At 37.0% G+C, this 25282-nt stretch overlaps 1 protein-coding gene across 2 annotated transcripts in view; it reads left to right on the top strand.

Annotated features, from left to right (window-relative positions):
- Positions 1-20983, top strand: part of klhdc4 (kelch domain containing 4) — a 97761-nt gene extending 76778 nt beyond the window's left edge. For both annotated transcript variants that reach the window (XM_073070164.1, XM_073070165.1), the window contains 4 exons: positions 4576-4657; positions 5877-6500; positions 15519-15635; positions 20429-20983. In XM_073070164.1, coding sequence (XP_072926265.1) covers positions 4576-4657; positions 5877-6500; positions 15519-15635; positions 20429-20598 — 993 coding nt within the window. In that variant the 3' untranslated portion in view covers positions 20599-20983. The remainder of the gene's footprint in view (positions 1-4575; positions 4658-5876; positions 6501-15518; positions 15636-20428) is intronic.
- The last annotated feature ends 4299 nt before the right edge of the window (positions 20984-25282 follow it).

Below are 25282 nucleotides of genomic sequence, written 5' to 3'. Positions count from 1 at the left end.
TTGGGGGGGGGGGGGGGGGGGGGAGCTGTCTGTTATAGCTAAGCAGTGTTACTTTCATTAGTAATTCAGTGAGTGGTTGGAGAAATCACATTTTAGTCACAAAAACGCAATGTGTCTGGCATTTTAAATTTAATGTTTGTTTGGTGAGAAATTAATTGAGACTACCGCAAGAACATGTATTAAAATGAAAACAGAATTTTAACAGCCCATCAATTAAATGGAAAACTGAATTTCCATGAGGATCCTTGTATAATAATAGCACAGTAGTTATACAAGGTTCTGTGATTACACTCAGTACTGTGAGCTGGGATAAGCGCCTAAGGAAAGGACAAAACATGGAATTGAAATGGACGAATTCTGTGGAATCTGATTATTCCTTGATATAAAATTCTAGCACGAAGTGTAATGAATTTACAACTATTCTAGTAAATGTCCAGTTGATTGGACAACTTTGTGCTTTTTTTTAATCATTGTTAATTTCATTTCTAGCATGTTTTATGTTGGTGGCAGCAAAAAATACAGTGAATGAAGGCAGTCTTAAATTAACTTCACGATTTATTTTGTGAATTTAGCAACTCAAGGATTATTAGTGGTTGATGTGCCATTTATTAGACATTATAATAATTTGATATGTGCTTTGCTAACAAGACCAGTGTTCATTGCACAACTCTAATTATTTTTGCGAAAATGTTGAGTTGCTATTTTGAATTGGTAGTGTTTCTGGTTAAATTGTTCCTAGGTATTGTTGAGTGGAAAGTTCCCAGATATAAATTGATTGAAAAAATGCATGCTAAATGAAGGAAAACCAATATATTTCCATGTCAAGATTATTTTTGTATTGGAGGGTAACAGTAGGCCATCATACTTCCAAGTATTCCCATCTGGTTGAAAGTCATGGGTTGGGAGATGCCATTAGAGTAGGCTTGGTGAATAATTACAAAGCACACTTTGCAATGTTGGAGAGAAAGAGGGAGAGAGACTTAGGGAAGTGGATGACATGCCAATTAAGCAGGTTACCTTGGACTTGATGGTGATGATCTGTGAAAGTTGCAGCAATCCAGGCAGGTGGTAAATATATCCAGACTTCCAAGTTAATGGCTAGAAAGGATTTGAGGAGTTTGGAGATGAGTGTGAACACCCAGCAACTGACTTGTTTTATAATCACTATGTTTATTCTACTGGTCCATTTGAGTTTCTTGTCAGAGTTGATCCTCAGTATGATGATATTATGAAACTTCATCATGGCAATGTCTTTGAATGTTAAACTAGATTGATAACTATCTTGGCAGATATGGTTGTTCATTGATAATTGTGGGGTTTGAATGCTGTCTATTGCGGTCTAAATGTTGACTGACTTTGCTGTCTGCAAGTGTGGGCTAATTCACTTTTTGAGGAAAGCGGTCAATACTCAACAGATCAGGCAGCATCTGTAAAAATGAAAAAAAAATGTAATGTTTCAGGTTGAGAAAGATCTGATGAAAAGTCTTCAACCTGTTTCATGTTTTGCTTCCTCAAATATCGCCTGACTTGTGTATCTTCATCAGTTTATTTTGCTATTTCAAAATTTCCAACGTCTGCAGAATTTTTTATTTCTATTTTCCAAGAAGTTGTGAATGGAGTTGAAGTCAGCAGAAGCATATAAGTGACTTATACAAGAAGTAATCATAATCTACCTGTTACCTCCTTTAGCATCTTGAAATCAGCCCACTCGGCAGAGTGGTACAAAGAATTTAAAAATGAGTTAATTCCTGTTTTACTCCCCACACTGAACTGGGCTCTAAAAAAGGCACAAATGCCACCCAGTTGGAAGGAAGCGATAATCTCAGTTATACTGAAGGAAGGCAAGGATAAAATGGAATGCTGGTCATTTAGACCAATATCCGTTCTTAATGTAGATTATAGGTTATTTACCTCCATCATGGCCAAATGATTAGAAGAGTTTCTACCCATACTGATAAGTAATGATCAGACAGGTTTTATACGACAACGCCAAACACAAAACAATATACGAAGGACACTTCACATTATGGATCATATACAAAAAATAAAATCGAAGCAATAATGATAAGCGTGGACGCTGAAAAAGCATTTGATTCGGTTAATTGGAATTTTCTTTACAGAGTTTTACATAGATTTGGTTTCCGAGACACAATTATTAAAACTATACAGACACTATATGACAATCCTACTGCTAGGATTAAAATCAATGGATATTTATCAAATAGTCTTGCCCCAGAAAGGGGTACGAGACAGGGTTGTGCATGGTCACCACTACTCTTCGCATTATATCTGGAACCATTAGCTCAATACATCAGACAAAATGAAGATATCAGGGGAATTACTATTAAAGGGACAAAGCACAAATTGGCTTGTTATGCGGATGACATTTTGATCTATCTAGGGCAACCAACATACACTTTACCTAAATTGATGCAATCCTTTGAACAATATGGTCAATTATCAGGATACAAGATCAACATAGATAAAACCCAATTACTTTCATATTACTATAGCCCATCGAGAGAAATTAAAAGTCGGTACCCCTGGGCATGGCACACAGAGTCTTTCAAATATTCGGGCATCATTATGCCAAAAGATTTGGCAAAATTATCAGAATGTAATTATCAGCCTTTATATAAAAAATTAAGGAAGATGTGGCAAGATGGAACCTGATTCCTTTTTTCAGTCTCAGTTCAAGGATTGAGTCTATTAAAATGAATATACTGCCCAGACTGTTATATCTCTTTCAGACCCTACCAATAGAGATTAATCAAAATCAATTCAATGAATGGAACAAGATGCTATCAAGGTATATTTGGCAGGGTAAAAGGCCTAGAGTTCATCTCAAAACTTTGCAGTTATCAAAGGAAAAGGGGGGATGGGGCCTACCTTCTCTTAGAGATTATTATTTTGCAGCACAGTTGAGAGCTGTGATATGTTGGTGTAACCCATCATATGACGCTCAATGGAAAAACATTGAGGAGCAAGTACTTCCCATCCCCATACGAGCAATTTTGGCTGATAACAACCTGCAAAGGTACATAAATACTATTGATAACCCATGGGTGAAATTGACTCTTAAAATATGGAAAACTACTATAAAAGAATATAATCTAGAGGGAGATGTTGCAATTCTTAAATGGTGTGCATATGACTCGATTTTACACCAAATAAATTGGATGCTAGATTTAAAGACTGGACAGCTAAAGGAATAACAGTTCTTTGCAACATCATGAAAGAAGGAACATGGTTCAGTTTTGAAATGCTTAAAGAGAAACACTTTTAGAAAAACAAGATTTTTATCGGTATTTACAGATGCGACAATATGTTAATAAGACGCTTAAAAATGTAACCAAGGCAAATACATGCTTGATAGAGCTCTTTAGAAAAGCATATAATTCAGATAATGGTAGTGGAATAATTTCAAGCATGTATAAGGGGTTGTCAAATCTTAAAACACATGCGACTTCATACATTAAAACAAAATGGGAGAAGGAAGGAGGGATAATTATATTTGAGGAAGAATGGACAACAGTATGGAGATATCAATGGAAGTGTACCAGTTCACAGAAATGGAGGGAGTTTGGATGGAAAAACTTGATAAGATATTTTATTACACCCTGTCAGAAATCCCATTATGATAGTAACCTCCCTGTTTGCTGGAGAAATTGTGGAAATCAAAATACAAATCATTATCATATTTTTTGGGACTGCCCTCTTATCAAAAACTATTGGAGGGGGATATACAATGCCCTACAAGACATCTTTAAATGTGAAATACCCTTGGAGAGTAAGACCATATATTTTGGATATGTACCTCAAGGATGGTTGAAAAGAGATAAATATTTAATGAATATACTGTTGGTGGCTGGTAAAAAGACTCTTACTAGGAAATGGTTATCACAGGGGAGCCCAACTTTAAATACATGGATGGAAATTACAATGGACATTTACAAAATGGAGAAGATAACAGCATCTGTTAACCGTAAGCTGGAACAATTTGATTCATACTGGGAAAAATGGTTTAACTACATAATGCCTCATAGGCCTGACTTTATTCTCACAAATCAATGAATCTGTTGTTAAAAAAAAATCACTCCCTGCTTGTACGTAGTTCTTTCCTTTTGCTTGCTTTTTCTTTCCACTCTTTTCTATAAGTGTATACCTCAGATAAATACTTTGTGGAGATTTGTGACATATATGATATATATGTACAATGTCTGAAATACATCTTATGGAAATGTTTGATGATGAACTTCAATAAAAAAATAAATTACAAAAATTTTTAAAAAAAGAAAAAGAGATCAGCCCACTCGGAACCTTGATTCAATTCCATGCTGATTTCACAGTAAGTTGTGTTATATTAGAGTATGTATACACAATTACACACATAAGTGTTTAATAAGATAGCTTGAAGTATCCTTGTCAAAGCTAGTAGCTGACTAGTAAGAACAGTTTTATCCTCCTTTTTTTTTTACTTTGTTACTTCACAAATCAATAGTTTTTATTGAAATGCTTTTTGCAGTTTTTTCAACTTTGTAAATGACTTTTATTTCATATTTTCTCTTCCTGTAGCGAGTGAAGAAAGATGTAGAAAAAGGCATTGTTTATACTGATATGTTTCTCCTGAAGAATGAGGGGAAAGAAGGTGAAGAAGGTATGTACATGTGGATTAGTATGTACAATGTAGTCTTATTCTAGGATCAGGAATACAAAATATTTAAAGCACAAGAATGAGCCATGTAGCCACCCACCTCAGTGTTTATGTTTCATTGGACTTTCTTCCATCATCTTCTTTCTAATTTTGCTAATATGTACTTGTGTTATATTCTTACATATTTACTGCAATCTCAGAATATTACTGAATCTTGAAGATGGAACTCAGTGAACCTAGTTCACGTCATTTGTTCTGCTTTTCAATTCTAGTCACTTTTGCCAATGAAATCTTTCAGTGCTTGATTTTTCAAATGCTAATGATTTTTTAATAATGATACCTTATTAAATATATTTAAGACACATTTAGATAGATTTTTTAAAAGCAGGGGATTTGAGGGTTATGGGGAAAAGGCAGGTAAGTGGAGCTGAGTCCACAGCCATATCAGCCATGATCTTATTGAAGCAGAGAGGGCTTTACAAGCTAGCTGTTCTACACCTCTTCCCATTTTTATGCTATTACTTATACCTTGTACATTCATTCACCATAGTGTGTTTACATAAATGTTTTACCTTTTATTTAAATGTTTACTAATTGTATACCAATCCTTGAAGTTTATTAAAGTTTTGAAAAAGAAGAATCCACGTCAGTAACACTTTTCTCCCTTCGTCAGAGCCTCAGGATAGAGGCTGACTGTCTTTATTCCAGTTCTGTGGGCTCTGAGATGAATGTTGAATTCTATGTGCAATCCACACGTAGTGTCTGATAAAACTGGTGCAAGGTGATACATATTTTCTGCCACTTTTGCTGGGCTTCCTCAAGAGTATAATATTGAGATGTAAAGTTCTCAGTGCTCTTCTAACCTTAATCCCAACCCTTGTGGAAATTAAGACAACCATAATGGCATTACTACATGTTTTCTGTTAAGAGATATTTATAAAGAATAGCAGTGCCTGTAAATTTTAGGAACTGTTGTTCCAAAACAGTACATTCCAATCTTAAAGAGATAAAGGGCAGTGGCAGGTTAGTGGAGATTTAAACAAATGCCAATTGAAGCTCTGCATTGCTTCATTAGAATTTTCAGATGGGAGACCTTTGTTCCATTGAAATATCTTTTTTGGCTAAAAAAAGGAATTATCCATTATAACTCACCCAGTAATGCTTCACGTGAAATTGTTCTGCAGATTTTGAAACTTCAATGTTTTTATCCCTTTTTCTTCAGACAAATGGACCTGGGTTCGCTTGAATCCAGCAGGTGTGAAGCCTTCACCACGAGCAGGAGCCTCTGTGGCTGTTGCCCCAAACAATCGCATTGTTCTTTTTGGTGGTGTGCATGATGAAGAGGAAGAAGAGGACATTCAAGGAGAGTTTTTTAATGACATTTATTTATATGATATGGTAAAGAATCGCTGGTTTGCTGGGAATTTAAAGGAACATAAAGGAGAGAAAAGAAAACGAAGGCGTGGAACAAAAGAAGAAGAAGATGTCAAAGTGAAAAGTGAAAGTCCTGAGTCCAGGAGTTCAACAGAAATTGTGAAGGAAGTTGTAACTGAAGATGGTACTGTCATGACTATAAAGCAGGTTATAAACAATTCTGATAGCAAACCAGTCACAGAAAATGACCTAGAAGAGGAGGAGGAGGAGGGGGAGGACAAAGATTCTGAAACAAGTCCGTCCAATGAACCATGTCCTCGGTCCAGTGCCATGGCAGCTATTAAACACGGTGTATTGTATATCTACGGTGGAATGTTCGAAGTGGGAGACAGACAGTTTACTTTAAATGACCTTTACTCCATTGATCTACACAAGATGGATGAATGGAAAGTTTTGGTAGAAACTGATCCAAGTAAGTTTGATCTTAGCTTGTTTAAGGCAAAAGTATTATTTTCATTTGAACAATTATTTGAAACACAATGTTATGTGTTTCCATGCAGCACAGGAGGGCAGTCAGTCCACCTCTCCAAGCAATCCCATTCTCCCTGTTATTTCTCTGCAATCTGTTTCCCACTACAGAAGGGGTAATATACAGTAGCCATTTAATCTACCAACCAGTACGTCTTTGGTTTGGTGTACCAAACACCAGAACATCTGGGAGATCTGCACAGTTGTGGAGAAAAGGTAGAAAGTCAATACAAACAGCAGCAAAGCCCAAAATTAAACATGGGTCTCTGGAGCTGGTCGTCTGCTCCAGACACCACCCTCACAGTATTAATTGTTACTGTGCTTCCCTACAATTGTAATATCACAGAAAACATCCATTGGCCTCGGTCAGACCTCACTAGCTTCTAAAAGGGAAGTCCTGCCAATCCTGTTACGCTGCTTTTTCTCCATCATCCTGCAAATTACTTTTCTACAAGCAGTTTCTTTCTATAGTCTCACCATCGTGAAGACAGTGAGTTCCAGATCATAACTACTGATACCCCTTTTTAAAGTGGTTTTCCTCTAATCTCCCCTGTATTTTTGACCAAAATTTGAAATCTATAACTTTGATGTATAGCAATCCAGAAATGTGAACAGTTCCCCATATTTTTACTCTGTCTCAATGAATCATTAACATGTTCTATCAAATCAAATGTCAACCAAAAAGAAACTGTAGGTGCTGAAAATCTAAAAATGGAAAGAGAAAATGAAACAAGTACTTAGCTGGTGAGATAGCTTCTCTGGAGAAGGAATAATCAGCTTGTGTTTCAGCTTGTGACTTTCACAGATGCTGGGCTGGTATTTCTAACTTCTCTTCTTATTCCTCTAACTTTCTTTTCCCTATCTTTCCCTTCAGTTGGAGGTGGCTAATAAGTGATGGCCTTATCGTTATATAAATAATAACAAATCAAATAAGACCACATATACAGATTATTTTTCAGGACCATTAGTACAGAATTCACAGCAGATAGAGTTCTATTGATGTTCAAATTATTTGTAAAGAATAGGACTGCTTTAAAGCAGTAAAAATACATAGATTCATTGCAGGATTACTCTCCATCCTCTCCATCTTCCCTTTCTTCCATGGTCTGTTGTCCCCTCCAATTAGATTTCTTCTTCTTTAGCCCTTTACCTCTTCCAGTTATCAACTCCAGCTTCTTACTTCAACCCCTTTCCCCTTCCACCCACCTTCACCCTCACCTGGTTTCACCTATCACTTACCAGCTTGTAATCTCCTCTTCCCCATCGCATTCTGACTTCTGCCCTCTTCCTTTCCTGTCTTAATGAAAGGCCTCAGCCAAAAATGTCAATTGCTTATTCCCTTCCATTGATGCTCCCTGACTTACTGAGTTCCTCCCACATTTTGTGTGTGTTGCTTAAGATTTCCAGCATCTGCAGAATCTCATGTTTATGCTTTGATTTATCGCTATTTTTATGGAGCTACTGTAGGGAAACCACAGAAGCAAGTACTAAAATTATAAAGCATTTCATACAAATGGAAAATATAATTTAAAATATATTTGTGAGCTACAGTTCAGAACACTGGTTACTCAGCCATTTGTAAAGAAATTTCAGGATGTCTACTATTCTATCTTCCACTTCTGCCTTTTAAGGTGCTGCTACCTAATGACTGATTTTCTTCTTTGCAAATCCAGTATGTTCTAAAAAAAGTCTCATAGGCACTATCACAAGGGCAGAAGAATAATTGTTTATTTTAATGAAACATCACTAATCTGAAACTGTTTTTTTTGCTCCATTGATGTTGACTGAGAACTCCCAACATTTTCTACTTTATTTCATTCATTTTCTGTTAACAATCTGTTTTACTTTAGATTTTTAGACACTAGATAAAAGCGGTTTGTGTAGTATACTCAATAATGTGACTCTGGAGCCACATTCTCATTCACTATTAACCTGAAGAGCAACATATCTACCGAGCACCATCCCATCAAAAACACAAATGAAACACACACAAAATCGTATTTAGATACTGCATAACTATAGGCATGTCTAAATTCTAAAAACTTCCATGTAACAAATTTTTAGGGTAATAAAAATTAAATTTAGGTACATTATTGTACATGTTTAATCATCTGGCTGTCAGTTCAATGTACGGCTGATCTGAAATGCAAGCTAAATGATTTTTATGCATGAGACAGCAATTCAAAGGGACTCTTATGTATTGCAGGTTAAGATGAATTAAGCTGTAGTATTTTTGGGGGTGATTTGTAAAATGCGGCTAATGTTGAATGCTTCAAGGAAAATGAGCGTATTTGAATAGAAATATATTTTAAGCTTCATGAGCTAAGTCACAGTCCCCAATTTAGAAATTCAATTTTGTTGATCTTGAATAAATCAGATTTTCATTTCATTTTTAAATTTTTTTATTAATTATTATTGAAAATTAACAAAAAAGATACATTAAGTCAATATGTCATTATATACAATAAAGAATTAAATTAGCAAATAACTGATTAATAAAGCTAAGCAATATGTCAATAATAATAAGAGAAAATAAAGTGTTAAGAATATTTTTTGAAAGAAAAAGCAGGAAAAAAAAGAACCCCTACTAACTGGAAAAACAAAACAAAAAAAAACATTGGGAGCACAATCCCGGAGCTATACACCATGCAAGCTTCCATAGAAAAAAAATCAATCTGCCAACTCAAATCCACTTAAAAAAAATTGGAAGGAAACCATATTAATTAACTCAAATGGAATGATAGTAGCGGACGAATGAACCCCACCTTTTCTCAAAATCAAATTGAGGATCGTAAGTTCGACATATGATTTTCTCCAAACTAAGGCATAACATCACCTGAAAGAACCACTGTGTCAAAGTAGGAGCAGAAACATCTCTTTCCATTTCAACAAAATAACCCTTCTGGCCAATAATGTAACAAATGCAATTACATGTTGGTCTGATGGAGAAATACCATGAATATATTGAGGGACTATACCAAATAAAACTGTCAATTTATTAGGTTGTAAATTAATTTTTAAAACTTTAGAAATTGTAGAGAAAGTAGACTTCCAAAAATGATTCAGTACAGAACATGACCAAAATATATGTGTCAATGTAGCTGTCTCGGTTTTACATCTGTCACACTGACTCCTTTGTTAAATAGTAACGATGTACAATTTTAAATTGAAATAGTGATTGGCACAGATCAAAGAAGAGTTAACCATCTTCAAAATCCGCAACCAGTCTTCTGTTATCAGGGTCATGCTAAGCTCTCTCTCCCAATCTTGCTTAATCTTAAGTGAAGGGTAATTGTGCTGTTGTAACAATAAATTATAAATTTTCCCAATAAAACCCTTCATTAAAGGATTCTTTTTTAAAATAATATCTAACAGGTCAGAATCTTGTATATATGGAAAATTACTTAAGTATTTTTGTAAGAAGTGTCTGACCTGGAGATATTGCAGGAAATGTGAATATGAGAGAGAGTATTTAGTTTCTAATTTTTCAAAAGACATCAATCGCCCACCCTGGAACAAATCCATGAAGGAATAAACCCCTTTATTCCTCCAAAAAAGAAGAGTAGGATCACTTAATGAAGGTTTAAATAAATAATTTCAATAAATCAAACTAAAAAGATTAAATATTTTAAGATATAAAAAGTTACGAAACTGGAACCAAATTCATAATGACTGCTTAATCACAGGATATGAATTTAAATTAGTAATTTTGGCCAGTTGTACAGGTAAAGAAGCTCCTAATAATGAGGTTAAGTGAAACTGTTTCACAGTATTCAATTCCAAATCAGCCCAAGTTGGTCGTTCATCTCTATCAGCCCAATATAACCAAAAACACATATAACGTATATTGACAGCCCAATAATACATTCTTAAATTAGGCAAAGCAAGACCTTAATCTTTTTTTAATTTTTGTAAATGATATTTACCAATTCTTGGTCTTTTATTATTCCATTCAAAAGATGAAATAATAGTCAACCTGATCGAAAAACTTCTTAGTTAAAAAAATAGGGATATTTTGAAATACATGTAAAAATTCTGGTAAAATCATCATTTTAACTGCATGAATTCGGCCGACTAACAAAAGTGTAAGTGGATTCCATCTACAAAATAATTGCTTCATAAAATCCACTAAAGGAGCCAAATTAGCTTCATAAAGGTCTTTATGATTTTTAGTAATAATAATACCTAAATATTTAAATGAGTCTGTAACTCTAAAAGGATGTCATCATATATAGAAGCAGAATCATTTAGAAGAAATAATTCACTTTTATGAAGACTTAGTTTATATCCCGAAAACTTTCCAAAATCGTTTAATAGTTTCAGTAAACTAGGAATGGATTCTTCAGGATTCAAAATATCAACTAAGAGATTGTCAGCATAAAGAGAGATCGTATGAACAGTCCCATTTATGAAAATTGCATGAATATCTTCAGCTTCACGAAGTGCAGTGGCCAAGGGTTCCAGCACCAAATTAAATAACAAAGGACTTAACAGACATCCTTGTCTTATACCCTATGAAAGCCGGAAAAAAGGAGATCTGCAATTGTTAGTAATAACAGTAGCAATAGGGCTTTTATATATCATTCTAATCCACTTATTAAAACTAATACCAAAGCTGAATTTCTCTAAAACGCTAAATGAGTATTTCCATTCAACTCTGTCAAATGCCTTTTCAGCATCAAGAGAGACAACACATTGGGGAGTCTTAGAAAAGGATGAATATATAACATTTAACAGTCTCCAAACATTAGAGAAAGAATAACAGACCTTTACAAAACCTGTTTGGTCTTGAGAGATAATTTAAGCTAGGACATTCTCTAGCCGATTAGCCATTATTTTTGAGAATTTTAGCATCCACATTTAATAAAGAAATAGGTCTATATGAAGCACAGTCAGTAGAATCTTTATCTTTCTTAAGAATTAAAGAAATAGAAGCTTCATAAAATGTGAGAGGTAACTCTCCTACCAAAAAAGACTCTTTAAGTGTTTCCAACATATATATAAATCAGATTTTCAAAGCAAAAGTTTTTTACTGACTGAAGATATTTTTGAAATAAGTATGAAAGTCTCTAATATAAATAAGTAAATAAACTTATAATATCAGTAATTTTAAAATCTAAGTGCAACCATCCATCTGCTTCTTAAGTTTTCAGATGTTTATAATATCAACACTGTTAGGCATCATTATCAGCCATCTCTGCTGTTCATGAAAGATGGTGTTGAAAATAATTAATAATGCCTTAATAATTAAATAAATATTGTTTCTGAAAGGAAGAATGTTATTCCAAGGAATAATGCTTTGGTTTTATAGAGTGAGTATAATATACTTTTAGGGATTTAAATTTAATTTTAAGTTCTGTTTTTATTTACTTCATGACCAAGTAATACTTTGGACACTAAAGAGGGGAAGATGCTGAAAATTCGTTATACTAGATCTTTTCCCCAGTATATTAAACATTATCTGGGTACTGAAAGTGGTTATAAGTCTACAGTATATGCACAAAATACAAAAGATCCTGCTTATTTAATCCGTCAGTTAATTGGAGCAGCCGCTTATTTGGGTCAGGAGACTTACTGAATAGTTTCTGAATAGTATCAGTCACGTGAACTTCTGTGGCCACTAGATACTACACTGCTTAGAACAAACAGTTTTCAAATAGCCTCAGTTGTGTGTATGTCTTTAAAAAGCAGTGATTTTTGTCACTGATAGTTGTCAAGAAATAAGCAATAAGACAATTTAGAATTGTTCACTGTGGTTTCAAGTATTCAGACTAGGAGATGTCAGAAACGGCCGAGAGTGAAAATGAACTGATTTCACTAGTCATAGAAAAATACAGCACAGAAACAGGCCCTTTGGCCCATCTAGTCTATGCCGAACCATTTAAACTGCTTACTCTTATCGACATGTATCGGGACCATAGCCCTCCACCATTCATGTACCTGTTCAAACTTTTCTTAAACATTAAAATCAAGCTCGCACTCATCACTTGCACTGGCAGCTCGTTCCACACTCTCACGACCCTCTGAGTGAAGAAGTTTCCCCTCGTGTTCCCCTTAATGTGTGTACCTTTTAGCCTTAACTCATGACCTCTAGTTGTAGTCCCACCTAACCTCAGTTGAAAAAGTCTGCTTGCATTTACCCTATCTGTACTCCTCATAATTTTGTATACCTCTATGAAATCACCTCTCAATCTTCTACATTCCAAGGAATCTATTCAATCCTCTCTTATAACTGAGGTTCTGTGGTTCTGGCAATAACTTTGTAAATTTTCTCTGTACTCTTTCAACATTATTTACATCTTTCATGTAGGTAGGTAACCAAAACTGCACAAAATTCTCCAAATTAGGCCTCACCAACATCTTATACAACTTCAACATAATATCCCATCTCCTGTACTCAGCACTTTGATTTATGAAAGCCGTTCTGCTAAAAGCTGTCTTTATTACCCTATCTACCTGTGATGCCACTTTCAATGAATTATGAACTGTCTTCCCAGATACCTTTGTTCTACCACAGTCCTCAGTACCTTATTATTCACTGTGTAAGACCTATCCCAATTGGTCAGGATTAGTCCCACCAGAGTGCAACACCTTGCACTTGTCTGCATGGAATTCCATCTGCCATTTTATAGCCCATCTTTCCAACTGCTCCACATCCTGTTGCAAGCTTTGATAGTCATCCTCGCTGTCCACTACACCCCCAATCTTGGTGTCATTTGCAAATTTGCTGATCCAGTTAACCACATTATCATCCAGATTATAGATATAGATGACAAACAACAATGGACCCAGCACTGATCTCTGCAACACTCCACTAGTCACAGGCCACCAGTCCGAGAGGCAATCATCTCCTACCACTCTCTGGCTTCTCCCACAAAGCCCCTGTCTAAATCAGTTTGTTACTTCATGATGAATTCTGAGTGACTGAACCTTTTTGACCAACCTCCCATGTCAAATGCCTTGCTAAAGTCCACTGACTGAGTTGAGCTGCATGTGCTTGTAACGAGAGCTATATAACTCATCTCCTACCTTAGGCCACAAACTTATCAATTACCCATGCTGTGGACACTTTCTGGAGGTCCAAGATCCATATGCTCCATGACCACTGGACTAAGTGTATAAATCTGGGGGGGGGGGAGGACTATGTTGGAAAAATAAATGTGCTAGGTTTTCTGTAATTGACTCCTACCTTAGGGCACGAACTTATCAATCACCCCTCATATCATAACTTCACGTGTTGATCCATGCCCTGAGTTCAACTGCCTTTCGTGCGATACTTCTTGCATTGAAATATCCACAGCTCAGGACATTAATCACAACATGCTCAATCTTTTGATTCCAACTTTGAGGTATTAACAACATGTCTCCGCAACTTCTCCACTATCTGTTCTGGCACTCTGGTTCCCATCCTCCTGCAATTCTAGTTTAAAATCCTTGACAGGGGTTCTCTGCACTGGCTGTTTAAGCCCTTTCCTCTTCCTGACTGTCACCCATTCTCCTGTGTTCTACACCTTGCATGTAACTATCTTTAAATGTCCTATCACCCCTTCAGTCTCCTGAATGATCCAGAGTTCATCCAGTTTCAGCTGCAGCTCCAACACTTTCACACAGAGTGTTAGAAGCTGCAACTGGATGCACTTATTGCAGGTGAAGTCATTAGGGACACTGGAGGTCTCTCTTCCTTCCCACATCCCACAAGAAGAGCACTCAGTTATCTTTCCTGGCACCCCTATTGTTCTTACTATGCAAACAAGTTCAACTATTTCATTAAGTTAGGAACTACAAAGGATTTGAGGAATTTGGCATCATCTTGAATGTTGCAATGATTTGATGGATGCAATCATCGAAAGCATAGTATGAAGGCAGTCTATTATCTGCTCTAGGTGTCTGTGCTAATTTTGTTTTATTTACAGTCAATCAAAAGATCAGGACAGTGTGTTGGTTGTCTATCATATCCGACGATGACAGTGAAACCTGTGTGGGAGAATTTTTAAAGTGGAAAAGTTGTTGCACTGTGGTCTTCCTTGGTTGCAGTAGATAATCATGAATATTTCTGTGCTTTATCATGCTCTTCGTTATCCATGGAGTATTTCAGAACCGCCTTTTTAGCCATTGGATCTCACTGTCTACCAGAACTGAAATAGGCATGTCCCTATTTCAGTGGGGTATGAGGCCCGCTGGCTACCCTCATCTGGTTTATCCCGCCTGTCAAAGTGGTGTACCAGGTTGTGACTGTTGTCGCATCCAAATACTTGTTTGGGGACACAATAAACCTCTTCACCAGAGGTGCTACCCTTCCCTGAATATCCCATACACAGCAGCGTACACTGGATGAGTTCCTTCATTGATAACTATTAGGAACTAATATACAGTTTTATAGTATTGTAGCATTGGTAGAGTTCTAATTTGTTCTCTGTTTAATTTAAATACTTAATTTGTTACTAATTTAAACAGTAGTTTATCTTTTTTATACCTTATTAACTATTCCCATGAAAGTTCAGCTAATTGAGGCAGCCGCTTAATTGGGCCGAAATGTTCTGGTCCCAATGTATCCCAATTAACCAAATCCACTGTAATATCTTATCTCTTGCTGAAAGAAATTCCTTGCAAACTTAAGTCTGTTCTTAGAACTTGTGCTTTGGGACATTCAGTCAGATCTTGGATTGCAAGTTCCTTTTTTTTGGGTTATATCTAAAAAACCACCAGTGGCCTGGAATAACATTGTCCAAGAATGGCATTTGTTTATAAAATATATTAAAATAATGGACAAGCAGCCTTCAGCAATGCAGAAATCAGATGTTAGAGTAATGTCTCGACTAGTGTTACAAATAAAGTCAGAAGGCACAGACAGTCTGCATCTCATTGTGAGAGCACTAAAACTTCTTTGATCTAAAATACATCATTACTGACTAGGATTTTTTTAATGATGTCTTTTGTTTCCTACACCTTCACACTTCTGTAGAGACTCAGGAATGGCTGGATGAAGAAGAGTCGGAGGATGGGGAAGAGTGTGAAGGAGCTGCAGGAGGGGAAGATGAAGAAGATGAGGAAGAGGATGATGACAGCACTGAAGAAGAAGGCAATTATTTTGTATAAATCTGCATTATAGTTAATGTGTACTTTACTTAATTGGCTGAATTGAAAAGTTTTCCATAGGGTTTATTTAACGTCATAGGGTTAAAATGCAAGAAGGGAGTTGAATATTGATACTAAACTTGTTTTCTCTCCTTTCTCAGAAAAAGTCTTTCACCTGAAACATTAACTTTGCTTTTCTTTCCACTGATGCTTCCTGATCTGCTGAGTGTTTTCAGTATTTTCTAAAGATGTGGCCTTGGGTGTTACTCTTCATAAAATAAAACTGCTATGGTATTTGTTTTCACTGTGGGAATCTTTGTCTAGATATTTGGCCTCCACAAGAAACATCAACTTGGAGATGGAGTATAAAAATAGTAACACTCAGTACCACAACGAAGATCATACCTGGAGTACTGTGTGCTGTTTTAGCCAGGATGATATACTTGTGTTAGTGGCAGTTCAGAAAACATGTACCTGGTTGATTGCTAGAATGAATAGTTTGTCTTGTTAGAGAAGCTTAAACCGTTGGAGCTGATATTTGTAGAAAAATGAGAGATGATTTTATTGAAAGAATTAAGATTGAGGTGGCTTGATAAATTAGATATTTTCCTTTGTGCAGGAACAGAGGACATAATTTCAGAATAAGGGATTGCTCTGTTACTGATGTGAGGAGAATTTTTTTCCTCTGTGTTGTGTAAATTTATGGCATTCTTCACCCCTGACATCAGACTGCAATATATTCACAATTTTGTTTTATAAAGAGTTCAGAGATATGGAGAATTATCAAGGAAATGGAGCTGAGCCTAGATTGCAAGAGCTAAAATATTGAATGATGAAGCAATTGCAAGGGACCTTTGTGGCCTACTCCTGTTCCTTCTGTACATTAGTGAAAATTTAAAAAAAATTGGGAATGCTTAAGAGATTGCGTAGCATTTATAAAGCGATTAAAATCTTGTTATTTCCTTAAGGCGCTATTTCACCTAAAATGAGTGTTTATGACATGAATGGACAGAAATAAGAGAAGTGTGTTAGGTTTTTTGCTTGCAGTGAATAAGCTGAGGATGCGGGATAGTGAGTGTGATTAAGGAATTGGCCAGTGTTGTAGAACTATAATCCTTTCAGAAAGCTCAAAGGAAAGAAAACGTATTTAGTAATAGCATCAAATTGGATGTGGCAGAAATGCCAGAGAGTGATGGATTGACTGGCGGAAATTAGATTTTGGTTGGGAACATGGCCTAATGCAGTCACAGAAAAGGGTCAAAGAACAATCTGGATCAGCATTGGAGTGAAACACATGTCCTTAAAAAAATGCAGCCATAAAAAAACTCAAGTTTTCTGAAAGTAGCTCTTTTTTTTGTATTTGGAGCCATTTTCTTCAGTTCCAGTGTAATAACAACATCTCACACCATTTCGGATTTCAAGGCCTCATACCTTCTGTGCTCTTTTTTAGTAATCACCACATCACCTGCCCACAGGACCTTCCTGAGCGAAACATTTCATTTTTCAGTTATGTACTTGAGGTTTTGGAATCAAGCATTTAAGTTAGGATCATATTTACTGTTGTTCTTATTTATAGAAGTTGGTAATGATTCTGCTATTTCCACTCCCACCACATTTTGAACAAGTTTTGTTTCTTAATTTATCTTTTCATTCATTCCCTTATTATTTATTTTTTCTGTCCTCCAAACTATCATGGGCCTTTTTGTTCTTTTGGCTCTGCGCCCCTTTTCCTGTCCCTCTGCCTGCTTAATCTGTTACATCTTAAATGTTGGAGAAACTTGGTTTCTATGGAAAAGAGTAAACAGTCGACGTTCCGGGCTGAAATCCTTCATCAGAACTTTATCAGTCGCGATTAAAGGTCTCGGCTCGAAACATTGAGTGTTTACTCTTTTACATAGATGCTGCCCGGGCTGCTGAGTTCCTCCAGCATTTTTTGTGTTTTACTTTGATTTCCACCACCTGCAGATTTCCTCTTGTCTGTTGCATCTTTTTCTAGGTCTGCTAAATATACATTAAGCTGAAAATTTACTTTATTATCCTCTCCACAGTGCTTAACCAGAACAATACCAGACTTTGTATTTTATTTCAGACACCAACATGCGCATAATTTTAATTTGTCTTTACTATCCTCTAGAATGAATCTTCCACATACAAATCATATTTAATTTTTGCTGACTTTGAAGGAAGTAAATCAGTTACTTAAACAGATCTCCCGGTGGCCTTCTATTTCATTTCCATTTCTCAATTTCATCCTAACATGTCTTTCCATATCCTCCTCCACTAGCATGATAAGGTCAAATGCAAGTTGGAGGAGCAACAACTTAGATTCTGTCTTGGTAAACTTCAATCTAATGGCATGAACATCAATGTCTCTAACTTTTGGTTACTACTTCCCTCTGTTCCTCTTCCACCCCCCCCCCCCCCCACAACTTGGGTTTTCCCTCATTCAGGTAGTGTTCTTGCCCCTTCTCTTCCCTTCCTCCCCTTTATTTCATAATCTTCTGCCATCACCTATCAGATTTTTCCTTCAATCCTTTACCTCTTTCACCTATTATCTCCTAACTTTTCACATTCCTTCGTCCTCTTCTTGCCCCCCCCCCCCCCACCTACCTACCTTTCCCCTCAATAGGGGGAGTTCACCAGACTGATTGTTTAGGATGGTGTGTTTGACATTCTTATTGTGGACTTCTAGTCATTTGTAAGGAGAGGTTAAGCAGTCTTGGTCCCAGTATGAGAGGTAATCTATTACGTACAAAATTCTACAGCATTTGATAGGTTGGCTGTGGAGTTTGTTTTCCCTGAATGGAGTATCTAAAATAGTCTCTGAGTGGCAGGGGGTGGGAGAAGGGGAAGGTGCAACTCTGCATTCTCAAGCTTTGGGGTTGGCCAATTTGAGAAATGTCTTCAAATTGTGGCAGGTGAATCTTTGAAGTTTTTGCCCAAAACCTGTGATTCACTAAACGTCAATCTTTGTTATATATAGACTTTTAGATTTCCTTGAAATTGGGTTCATGGAATTACTGCAGGAAATTATTGCAGAGGTAAAAATCAGCCATGATGTTATTAAAAGCAGAGCAGCGCAAAGATCCTTACTTTAACACTTACAAGTGACCTATGAGTCCACAACATAATAAATGTTAGGAAGAGAACAAATGGCAGGAGGAAGCCATAGTGTTTGCTGCATAATTCAGTCAGATCGTGGTTGATCTTTTAGCTCATATTTGGTTTCTTGCCGTAATCCTATATTCTGTGATTTTTCCACCTGTATCCAAGATTCTCTCAATCTCAGTTATTGATACTCAAACATCAACAGATAAAGAGCTCTATCCTCACTGTTACGTACTCCATAACTGGGTCACTTACCAGCATAGAGAGGTCCGTTGAAGTCTGATGGTACTATTTTTAACAGTATTTATTGATAGAAATACACAAAAATAATATCAATGCAAACACACAGATAATATACGTCGTCAATACTAAATCTAAAAGCGCGGGTATAATAATAATCAATAAGAAATAAGCTGTATCGTTGTCTAGGGGATAATGAATTGTCCGATGGAAATATATAGTTCGTTCAGTTCATACAGGCTGCCGCCATTGGGGACCCTGTGTGGCAATTGTTGGAGAGAGAGAGAGAGACGGGTTAAAACTTGGCCATTCTGTTTATGATGTCAATCCTTCAAGAGTCGTTGAGAGTTGAGTTCCCCGTTGTTAGCTAAAAACCGTTTTTCCGTGGCAAAGGTCACCGATTCCAGGCAAATGGAAGCAGACGCACGTGGCCTTCCACCTGCTTTCGCTATTACGGAATCGCTAGCGTTTCTTCTGGTGCGTCTGAGGGGCTGTTCCCACAGACCCTCTTTTTATCCTGACTCACAGGGTCTCAGGTGTCAATCAGGTTGGGGATGATGCAATCCCTCCACCAACCTCCCCCTCAGTTCATTGCCTGGGGCGTCAATGCATCGTACAGGATGCAATACACAAGTCCGTCTCCAAGAGACAATAGCCGGTATCAATGGGTCCGCCTTTCGTAGGCCAGGACACATTCCAACCCTTTTGTGGATTCTGCATGTCTTTCTCTCATTTCCTGTGTCCCCTGAACTGACTTAATAGTGATCTTGCGATTCTCACAAAGGAGGGGGCTACCCTGCACCCTTCGGCCCCTCAGAGCTGTGGTACATTCATAACATCACCATCAATATGTTTCTCTCAGTTTCACTTCTAAATGTCAACCTATGACTAAATGCAATGTCCCATCTGTAAGAACCAACCTCTTGGCATAATTCTGTGAGAATGAAATTGCCTTTCAGTTCTCTAAACTCCAGTGAGTGAGTCTTACTGAGTCATTCATAGGTGTGCCCATCATTCCAGGGCAACACAAAGAGCTGGAAGAACTCAGCAGATCAAGCAGTATCAATGGAGGGCAGTGGACATTCAGCTCTTCAAGAAGTTCTTTAGTCTCTTGTTCATCCTCTCAACCCAAGACTCAATTGGTTGAATCTAGGCTGCAATGAAAAAAAGACTTTTTATGTATGAGAACCTAAATTGGGCACTTTTCTGGCCAGATACATTCTTAATTATTTTGCAGTACAATTCTTTGCATTATAATCAATAAATGATATACCTCTATAATTGCTAGCTTCTGCATTCCATGAACCAGCTCCTCAGGAAGCTTTTGTACACCAATGCTTAATGCTATTGGAACATATAAATAGGAATGTCCAGGAGCATTTTAAGAATATAAAAAGCTTCGTGTTTGAGATTACAAGAAGTCATTAACCTTTTAATTTTCTTTATCAGAAGATGACCATCCTGCAGTGCAGCCACAGGAATCTTACTCAGAATATTTGTCACGCACGGAGACTTACTGGATTAAGCTTGCCAAGGATAATATGGGCCAGAATGCCAAAGAGAAAAAGATTTTGAAGGTGGCACAGGCAATGGCAAAGACTTTTTATGATAATGTGTGATGGTCAAAAGTTAATCAGGACTGAAACATGGTTAATTTAATTTTGTTAATAGGCTATAATTGTTGCCTGAAAATACAAAAACACAGATTTATTGTTTATTTAATTAATTGCAACTGCTTTATATTTTCCTACACAAAATTTTAAAGCTAATTTCAAGCAGATTGAATATGTTGTCTTTGCTGTAATTTTTACAGAAGATTGTATTACACCAGAGGTATTAGTTTTAGTATTTTTAACAATCCATTGTTTACCATGATTATGTTGCTTATAATGTTTTACATCTAAATAAATAGTTCCATCGGTTCTTAACTCCAAAGGAAATGTCACCCCTCTTCACCAACTGTGACATAAAATGAAAATAAAAATTATCTCTCACGATTGAATTTAATCATTTGCAGGTGTGATTCTGACAAGCCTGAAAGCAATACTATGCAGTAAATGCAAAATAACTTCTTAGCACTACAGAAGTTAAAAGCAAAGAAATAAACGGGAAAAAAAGTATATTGGTTCCTTAGGACTGAAATACACTTCCTAGATTTCTGTGATCTAAAAGCCACTTCCGCATAAATGGTCACTTGTACACTTGTACAAGCATAAATAAAAGCATACATGGTCGGTAGGATTGAAGAATATAGCACAAAAATCTTGTGCTCTAAATCACTTTTATAAGCAAATGGAGCAGAATGATCACAGATTGAAAAGTATAAACTGAAGCATGTCTATTAGCACATAGTTAATGAACAAAATGGAAAAGAGCAAAAAGGAAATGTTGGTGAGGATTTAAATATTTTAGGAAAATTAGATTTGCAACAATCTTAAATTCTATGTTAACAATAAGTCAGAAATGTGATACAAACCTGACAACTTCAAGGTTTAATTAAGAAATACCATTAGAATTCATAGAATAATACAGTGCAGAAACAGGCCCTTCAGTCCAACTGGTGCATGGAGTATCTTCCCTGCTAGTCCCAGTTGCCTGCATTTGGCCCATAACCTTCCAAGACACTCCACTTCATGAAACTGGCTGAATGCCTGTTAAATGTTGCACTTGTATTTGCCTTAACACTTCCTCTGTCAGCTTATTCCAATTACTCACTGCCCTCTGTGTAAAGAAGTTGCCTCTCAGGACTTCTAAATCTCTCCCCTTTTATCTTGTATCTGAACCTTCTAGTTTTGAATTCCTTACTCCAGGGGAAAAAACCAAAAGACCATTACTGTCCACCTTTTCCATACCCCTCATGATTTTATAAGCTTCTATGAGGCCACTGCTCATTCTCCTGTGCTCCAGGGAGTAATGATCCAGTGTGGCCAGCCTCTCCCTGTAACTTAGGCCCTCTAGCTCAGGTAACATCCTTGTAAATCTCTACTGCATCCTCTCCAGCTTGACAATATCTTTCCTATGACAGAGTGACCGGAACTGCACACAATACTCCCAAATGCAGCCTCACCAATGAATTGTATAACTGCAACATAATGTCCCTCTCCTAAACTGAATACCCTGATTGATTAAAGACCAGCATGCCTGATGTCTCCTTCACCATCCAGTCTACTTGCTGATCTTCTTTCAGGAACTGTGTATGAGTTACCACATTCACTGTATAAGTATTTCTCCAGTTTGACTGCCTAAAATGCATCACCTCACATTTATCTAAGTTGTAATTTATTAACCTTTACTCAGCCTATCTCCCTAACTGATCAATATCTCCTTGCAATTTATTGTAACCTGTTTCACTATCAACAAGACCCTCTATTTTGGTATTATCAGCAAACTTGCTAATCATGCCATGTACGTTCATATCCAAATCAGCACTGAAATAATGAATAACAGATCCCAACCCTAACCACCTGGCACACCCTACCAGTCACAGATCTCCAGTTTGAGAATTGACCTTCAAACATCACACTCTGCCTCTTATCATCAAATTAACTAACCTTGCTGGCTTCTGTTGAATTGCATGCGATCTAACCTTTCAGACCAGCTTATCATGTAAATCTTGTCAAAGTCCTGCCTGACCTTCATCTATCCCCTCAGTTAACTCTTCAGAAAAAAAACTCCAAAAGATTCATGAGGTAAGACCTCCGACAAACATGTTGACTATTTGTGATCAAGCCTTAATCTAGAGAACCAGGCTTGGTAATTTAAATACATCAGTCGTTTGAATGTAATTTTTGTATTTCATTCAGAACACATGATTTCCCAAGCTCTACAGAAATCCTGGTGTTAGCAGAAGAAATTTGATGACGCCTTAAAAGCTGACAGTTTTGATTCCTCAAAAAATTTAACCATCAATACCAAGTTGTCTAATATTTTCATTTTTGTACTTGCCCACTGACTTCACTAAATCTTATTTATGCAGCAATATGATGAAAGCTAGAGGAGAAAGAAGGATGTACACTTATGATCATGAGCAGCATGCTGCTAATAATTAGGTCTATGTATCCTCCTTAAATAAGCCCAGCTTCTGCAGCTACAGAGTAGCTTCTGCACTGCTGGATTACTCCAGGAATCTCTCAGAAATAAGGTAGAATTGCACACATGGCTGCATACAAACATAAGGCAGATAACTGATGCCTTATTTACAAAAGTTGCTATGTAATCAGACACCAGTCAGATGAAGGTGACAGTTGGATTTTCAGTGCTGGCTGCATTCCCACAGAACAGGAGATGCTAGACTCCATTCGTTATAGCAATCAAAGCTTGCCAGAATAGTATGTCGTATTCATAGATAGAAAAGGATTGCACTCATGTACAACTAGTCACCAACTCTTAAGCACTGCAAGATACCCAAGCAGGTTAATTTTTCCTGATTCTTTCATCCTGCAACAGTTCAACACTCTCAAATCCAGATTTCTCCCAGCAGACTTGGGCTACTGGTTTGGGGATAAAAGGTAAGACAAGGGAACACACACCAATCCTCATAGAGGGATCAGAAGTGGAAAGACTGAGCAGTTCCAAGGTGTCAGTATCTCTGAGGATCTATCCTGGCCCAACATGTCGATGCAGCTACGAAGAAAGCACAACAGCAACTATACTTCATTAGGAATTTGAGGAGATTTGGTATGTCACCAAAGGATCTGAGGCATAATCACAGCCAGTGGGATGAGTTACAGGCCAATAAAGGTGTGGTGCTGTTAAAACAGAAAGCAACAAACACTGGACTGATAGTGTTATATTTGAATACATTGCAGCATAAGAAATGAAATGGACGATCTTGAAATTCAGCTAGATTGGCAAGTGTGGCATTGTGGCCATCTCTGAAATTTAGCTAAAGGATAGCTGCCTTTGGGAGCTGAACTTCCAAGAATATACGGTGTATTAGAAAGATAGGTTAGCAGGCAGATGGGGTGGTGAGGCCCTATGTATAAGAAATAATATTAAATTGTTAGAAAGGAATGATATAGGTGTAGAGTTTCTATGGTTGAGTTAAGAAATAGCAAGGGTAAAAAGACCTTGTATACAGCCCTCCAAACAGTAGCCAGGATGTGGATTACAAATTACAGGAGGAAATAGAAAAAGCATGTCAGAAGGGCAATGTCATGACAGTCTTTGGGGATTTTAACATGAAATTGGATTGGGAAAACCAGGTCAGTACTAAACCTCAAGAGAGAGAATTCATAGAACGTCTAAGGGATGACTTTTTAGTACAGCTTGTTGTTGAACCCACTCGGGGATTGGCTGTGCTGGATTGGGTGTTGTGCAATGATCCAGAGGTGATGAGAGCTTAAGGTTAAGGAACCCTTAGGGAACAATGATCACAATATGATCGAGTTCACTTTGAAATTTGAGAAGGAGAAACTAAAATCCAATGTGTCGGTATTTCAGTGGAATAAAGGAAATTACAATGGCATGAGAGGGAAAATGGCCAAAGTTGATTGGAAAGAGGCACTAGCAGGAAGGACAACAGAGCAGCAATGGCTTGAGTTTCTGCGAAAAATGAGAGAAGTGCAGGACAGATATATTCCAAATAAGTAAAGATTTTCTAATGGAAGAAGAATAGTGCTGAGGCTGACAAGTGAAGTCAGAGCCAAAGTAAAAGCAAAGCCAAAGCTAGTGGGAAGATAGAGGATTGGAAAGCTTTTAAAAACTTGCAGAAGTAAACTAAGAAAGTCATTAGGAAGGAAAAGATGAGTTATGAAAAGAAGCTGATGGTAAAAGAGAGTCAAGGGTAGATATAGGACCAATAGAAAATTGTAATGAGAGATGCAGAGATGGCAGAGCAACTGATTGTGTATTTTGCAGCAGTCTTCACAGTGGAAGATCTCTGCAGTATACTGGACATTCAAGAGTCAGGGAAGAAGTAAGTGCAGTGAAAATTACAACTGAGAAGTTGCTCAGGAAGCTTAATGGTCTGAGGGTGGATAAATCTGGACCTGATGGAATGCACCCTCAGGTTCTGAAGGAAGTAGCTGGAGAGATTGCAGAGGCATTAGCGATGATATTTCAAGAATCAATAGATTCTGTCATTGTACCGGATGACTGGAAAATTGCAAATGTTACTCCACTATATAAGGGTGGGAGGCAGCAGAAAGGAAACTACATGTATAGACCTGTTAACCTGACAGCAGTAGCTGGAAAGTTGTTGGAATCGATTGTTAGGGATAAGATTACGGAGAACCTGGAGGCATAGGCCAAAGCCAGCATGGTTTCCTGAAAGGAAAATCCTATCCCTCCTTTCAGTTAGTC

The sequence above is a fragment of the Hemitrygon akajei genome, chromosome 17 (genome assembly GCF_048418815.1).
Source record: "Hemitrygon akajei chromosome 17, sHemAka1.3, whole genome shotgun sequence".
In the NCBI taxonomy this organism is placed as follows: domain Eukaryota; kingdom Metazoa; phylum Chordata; class Chondrichthyes; order Myliobatiformes; family Dasyatidae; genus Hemitrygon; species Hemitrygon akajei.
This window is presented reverse-complemented; position numbering and strand designations above follow the sequence as displayed.